General features: G+C 28.6%; 2 protein-coding genes across 2 annotated transcripts; both read left to right on the forward strand.

Moving 5' to 3' along the window:
• Positions 1-1302: 1302 nt before the first annotated feature.
• LOC136080278 (uncharacterized) lies at positions 1303-3045 on the forward strand. The gene is made up of 2 exons (XM_065796893.1): positions 1303-1755; positions 1911-3045. Exons 1-2 carry the CDS (start codon positions 1475-1477, stop codon positions 3043-3045), a joined length of 1416 nt encoding a protein of 471 aa, XP_065652965.1. The 5' UTR covers positions 1303-1474.
• A 241-nt stretch (positions 3046-3286) lies between these two features.
• Positions 3287-4876, forward strand: LOC136080704 (uncharacterized). The gene is made up of 3 exons (XM_065797694.1): positions 3287-3523; positions 3659-3813; positions 4108-4876. The coding sequence occupies exons 1-3, from the start codon at positions 3451-3453 to the stop codon at positions 4696-4698; spliced, it is 819 nt and encodes a 272-aa protein (XP_065653766.1). The 5' UTR covers positions 3287-3450; the 3' UTR covers positions 4699-4876.
• Positions 4877-6045: the final 1169 nt, after the last annotated feature.

Raw genomic sequence — 6045 nt, forward strand, 5'->3', positions numbered from 1 at the left:
CATTTAAATGCTCATCCGTGGTGCTCTGTGATAAGATAGTAAAGATTCCTTGGGGCACCAAAATAAAAATTAGAAATAAAAAAAAAAAAAAACAAGAAAGAAAGATAAAAATCTGAAAATACTTCATCGAAGCAATGTTTAGAATCACATTATATATCAGGTCAACAGCTAGTATGTTTTATAAGTTTTATATATTTTATTGAATTTATTTTATAACAAAATTTACTTTACTCATGTATATTTGATCATAAAGTTTATTTTAGAAGTTCAAAAAAAGAAAATTTTTTGTATTGAGATTCGAGATGTAATAATAAAAGTTAATAAAAATAATGAGAGACCAAATGTAATAAAAATGATAATGGATGTTGAAACATTGGGAAAAGAAATCAATTTACTAAAGGACATGGTTATAAAGAGGATTTTGGTATTTTATATATGATTTTATTATAAATTTTGTACTTTTAAAGTTTAAATTAGTGGCGCACTGGTTAAAATTTGCACACAAAAGTTTGTATTATAAAACTGCTATTTTTCCATTTATACTTTTAAATCATATTGTAGATTTTTCAGGAATTAAAATGAAGATTTAATTTCTCTCTCGATCACAAAATTTTCATATTAGTAGGTTTTTTTTAGATTTACATGCAGTTGCAAAATGTAATTGACATTGGTGGCGATATTTTTGAGCAACTTACACGAAACATAATAACAAATTTAAAGTTTAAACACTTTTAAAATTATTACATTTAAATTTTATAACAGTTAAAAATTTTTCAGATTTTAATAGTTTTGTGAACATTCTTTGTAACATGTGAATATTCTTTTTTAAATATCTGGTAAAGGTTCTTCAAAACCAAGACTTTAAAAAATTAGATTACACTAGTGCAATTTACAGTGAGATCTGTTTTACTTATCCGTACAGACCGTTTTATATAACATATACATTAGACTGCTTCATTTTGGGGTCATGAAAAAATTTAAAGTACCATGGAGTTTTATCTGCTGCGCAGACCCCTATTTTATTAGTAGATTTTTTTTTTTTTTTGAGTTTTAACCACTTTTAGGGGTTGCTCAAGTGCCCTAATGGTCTAATTTTAGACTTATTTACCCTTTTTTAAGCTTATTTTCAACACGTTTGAGCGGGTTCTAAAACTCAAAATAATTCTATTTTTTTTCTTTCCAGAGTTTCTTCTAAGTTAATAGAAAAAAAAAAAATGCAAGGTAATTTAATTTGCTTAAAATATTTTGTCTAAACCTAACTAAAAAATTGCATAGTTATGCGGATTTTTACCAATTTTTACGCTTCGCATTTACTTTAATACTTTAGCGTACTTGCTTAAACACGTTATGCGAATTACTTTTTAGCAAAGACGATATTTAATTTTCATTTAAAAACGCGGGAAATAATTATTGATAACTTTCATGATACACTTACTTCATATGCTTATTAAAGCTATTTACTACAGTTTTATTCATGTCGGGAAAAAGTAAGAAAAAAGTAAATTTTTTGGTTGGGGAATCCAGGTCATCCTTACCAAAAGACAAATTTTCTACAGAGCAAGAGGTTTTGCAATACTTCTTGCATTTAAAGGAGAAGCATCCAAAACAAAAAGAAAGTAGAATTATCCACTGTCCGTTGACAAAACACTTTGAAATCAGATGCCATAATGAAAAGTCTTTATGCTGCACTCTTTCAAAGTTAATTGCACCTTGGTTGAAGGGTGGATTTCAGATTTTGCAATTACAAACAATTAGGTAGGTACCAGACTGTATTTGTTTTTGTTTTATTTGTATATTATTATTTATTAGAGGAAAACAATTAATATAACAAATGTCTGCTGTTAAATAAATTAATTAACAGAAATAGATGTGTTGTAAAATGTTCAGAACCTACAAATCACATTTTTTAGTAAAAAGATAGAGAAGCTGATCCTAACTTGGAAACTGTTAAAAAAAAACAAATCAAGACAAACTTTATCAGAAATTGAAAAAAGGAGGAAATTTTTAACTCAGATGAAAAGGATATTTTGGATTGCACCTGAGCTCGATACTCTGGTTGCAATCATCAAAGCTGATAAGAAAAGAAGTTGTCGAGACAAGACTGAAGATATTGCTTTTTTATTAGACCAATTAGGAGATAGAAAAACAAGAATAGGTGGATTAGACACAAGGTACATTTCCTCTGTTAACAGGAGTTTATCCAAGTTTGAAATGAGATCAAGTTTGAATGAAACCATGTCAGAGAGTGAATTCAGCTCAAATGGATCCGATAAAAATGAAGATAATGATGATTTCCCGTATCCAGATCCAGAGTTAAAGAAGAAAGTCAAAAAACCAGATACTGTTCTACTTCCAAAAGATATTCTCAAGAGAACTGCTGATACTGCTGTTGGGGAAGGATTAAGTCATAGGCAGCATACTGTCATGGTTAATAGTATAATTGCTAAATCAGGTGGAAATATAGATGAATTTAAATGTTCAACCTCTACAGCATTAAGAGCAGCAGATAAAGTCATTTATGATGAATCAAAGAGGATCAAGGACCATTTGAGAAATTTCAGAAATAATAAGAACATTTTAGTTCAACTCCATTTTGATGGAAAAGTATGTCATGAAGATACTGATGGGAAAAAATCAGAAAAAGATCGATTAGCAATATTAATAAACGGTAACATGGAAACGCACCTGTTGGGAAATCCAGCTATTTCTTCCGGAACTGGCGAAAATCAAAAAAATGCGATCAGAGATATCTTGAATTGCTTTGACCTTACAAACAGTATACAAGCTGTTACATTTGATACAACCAGAATCAACACTGGAAACAAAAATGGAGCTGTTTCTTTACTGGTAAATGAAGTTTTTCAGCGACCAGTTTTATCTATTGCATGCCGACATCATATAAACGAGCTACACATAACACATTTCTGGAAAAATTATCCGAGTAGTGCTACTTCTGGACCAGATAATATGCTGTTTAAAATATTAAAATCAACATGGAATGATCTTGATGTAGAGAACCAGGTAGGGTTTTACAAAATTGGTTAACATTTTTGTAAAATATTATTGTACCCTAGTATTTCTTCAATTTTGAGCTCTTTGATTTTTTTTTGACATTTTAAATAAAAAGGTGTTGAGAAGATTGACTATTCCAGATAAAACATGGCTTGGTCATCAAAAGCATGAAAGCATAACGTTCTGCAGAAATATTATCACCCATGGGTCTCTGAAAGAGGTAGCCCGATGACTAGATGTTTTAATATGTAGTTATGTATACAATATGTACTATGAAGTAGTAATATATCCTAGATTTTTCTTGTTTAATTCTATTATTCTTTATAAGACAAAAGTATACATACCTATGTTTATTGCATTATACCAATATACTTCTGGTTTAATTTTTAGGATGGGGCTACAAGGAAGGACTACATTGAGCTGACAGAGCTTACACTTATGGTGCTTTCTGAGGAAAAGTACAAGTTTCGTACACCCGGAGCAATTCATCATGCCCGTTTTATGGCAAAAGGTAGAGAGTTTTAGGTTTATGATAGGAAAAAGTCCAAAGTTAAAAATTATAGCTTCATAGCAAAAAAAAATGAATTTGTTATACATGATCAAATATTTAGCTTTTCAAAAAAAATAAAAATGTATATTTTTATAGGTATCTACTACCTAAAGCTCCAGCTTATGATGGATGCAATACCCAGTCTGACAAATCGACTGAAAAATGAAATTACTGAAGTGGCAACTTTTGTGGCTGTTTTCTATACTACCTGGTTTCTCAAAGCTGAACTATCTGCTGTGGCTCCTCGTCAGGTAGGTACCAAGTTAACAAGTATGATATATATATATATATATATATATATATATATATATATATATATATATATATATATATATATATATATATATATATATATATATATATATGTATATATATATATATATATTTATATATATATATATATATATATATATATATATATATATATATATACATATATATATATATAAGGATTCTATTATAAATAAAAAGTTTTGATTGAAAGTTTCTAAAATATAAATTTTTTTAAGGTAAGCTAGTTACTTAACAATTTTTTGTTTATCCAGGATATGAGAGCTCTTTGGCAAATGAATAGGTTTAAGGAGTACAATTTGATTGGGGCAGAATCAGTCATTGAATCAATCAAACGGCACACATGGTTTCTGGACCCTTACCTTGTTGTTCTTGCCTTAGCTGATGAAAACTGTGAAGAAAGAGGTGAAATTGCTCAAAAATTATACAGCTTTGAATTTCGTAGCTTAGATAAATATTCGTTAGCCCGAATAAAAGCTAACATGGAGGTCCTCAATTCTTTAGACTTCAGTGGACCGAAGCCACCAAGCTTAGTTGAATTGGTCACAGAAAATTCGTGGCTTTTGTTCCTTATGATAGGGCAGAGTAAAAGTGACTGTCAATGGATGAAAACCCCGCCAGAGTATTGGACTTGTAACGATTTCTACTTAAAATTTAAAGATGCTATTTTTAATCTTGCAGTTGTTAATGATTGCTCTGAAAGAACTGTTAAACTCATAAAGGACAACATTGATATTGCCAGAAAGGAAGAAAAAAGACAAGATTCACTTTTATTCATGCACAATTACAAAAGGAAGTATGTAGGAAAAAGAAAAACCTCCAAGAAAAACAAAAAAACAATATAAAAATATTGCATAATATTTGTAAAAAATAACACTATTATTAAGAAATATATAAAATCAAATCGCTAGACGTTTTATGACTTTACATATCAACAAAGTTATTACGTTGCGTAAAAATTGGAAAAAATTGCACTAAATTTGGGATTTTATAAATAGATTTGCATGAAATATTTCAGATAAATAAAAATACCATGCATTTTTATTTGTTTTTTCTAACTTAGAAGAAACTCTGGAAAGAAAAAAAATTTAATTATTTTGAGTTTTAGAACTTGCTCAAATATGCCAAAAATAGGCTTAAAAAGGTCTAAATTTAGGCAATCGGGGCACTTGAGCAACCCCTAAAAATGATCAAAATTGAAAAAAAAAAAAATTCTATTAATAAAATAGGGGTCTGCGCAGCAGATAAGATTCCATGGTACTTTAAATTTTTTCATGACCCCAAAATGAAGCAGTCTAATATACATATATCTAATGTATTTGTTGATCTTAATAAAAATAAAAATGCAGATAGAGCCAAATGGTCAAATGCTGATATATAAAAACTATCTATACAAAAAATATACAAATCTAAACAAAAAATTGTTCGTTGTTTTCAAAATCACTATAAAATTTTACAAAGTATAGATTTTTCTGACCATTTGATAAAATAGAATAGCAGCCCTGCTACAATTAACGATATTGTTTCAATATCATGCTCATAAATACTTTTGAACAATTCTTTGACATCATTTGATTAACCATTTGGTCAGATGAATAATTTCAGCAAACATGAGTTTATTTTTCTGTGCGTAGAATATATTTGTGCTTCTGTATTTAAAAAAATTGTTAAGTGATTTTCTGTTCAATTTTTTTTTGGTTCTGTTCTTTTAAGGTAGACTTGAAAAAAACCATTTTTAAACCTTTTTTTATCTCTACTTAAATGTGTACTATTAAAATAATATGAATAATTTGTATTTTTATAGGGGAAAAAAAAAGAAAAAATGAAAGACAATTTTTAATTCATAGATTTTTATTTTGGAAAGTAGCCGGCACATTTTAGTCACTTGCCTCTCCCTCTCCCTCTCCCCCCCCTCGCCCACTCATTTTATTTATTTTATTTTATGTCACATTTAACCTCTCGGGAAATTCTTATAGGCCTTAAAAAACCTCAGATGAATTATCGTATATTAATAAATTCAAATCATCCCCCTCAAACCTTAAAAAAATTCCCTAATTTTTGTTTTTTTTTGTTTATGTCGCCGTTTAATAACTTTTACAATTTTATAGTTTATAAATAAAAACATTGGCAGGACAAGTAGAAGACATTATTTTGTCTTATCACATTAATTCAATTAACAATATACTAAATCA

Source organism: Hydra vulgaris, chromosome 05 (genome assembly GCF_038396675.1).
Source record: "Hydra vulgaris chromosome 05, alternate assembly HydraT2T_AEP".
NCBI classification, from domain to species: domain Eukaryota; kingdom Metazoa; phylum Cnidaria; class Hydrozoa; order Anthoathecata; family Hydridae; genus Hydra; species Hydra vulgaris.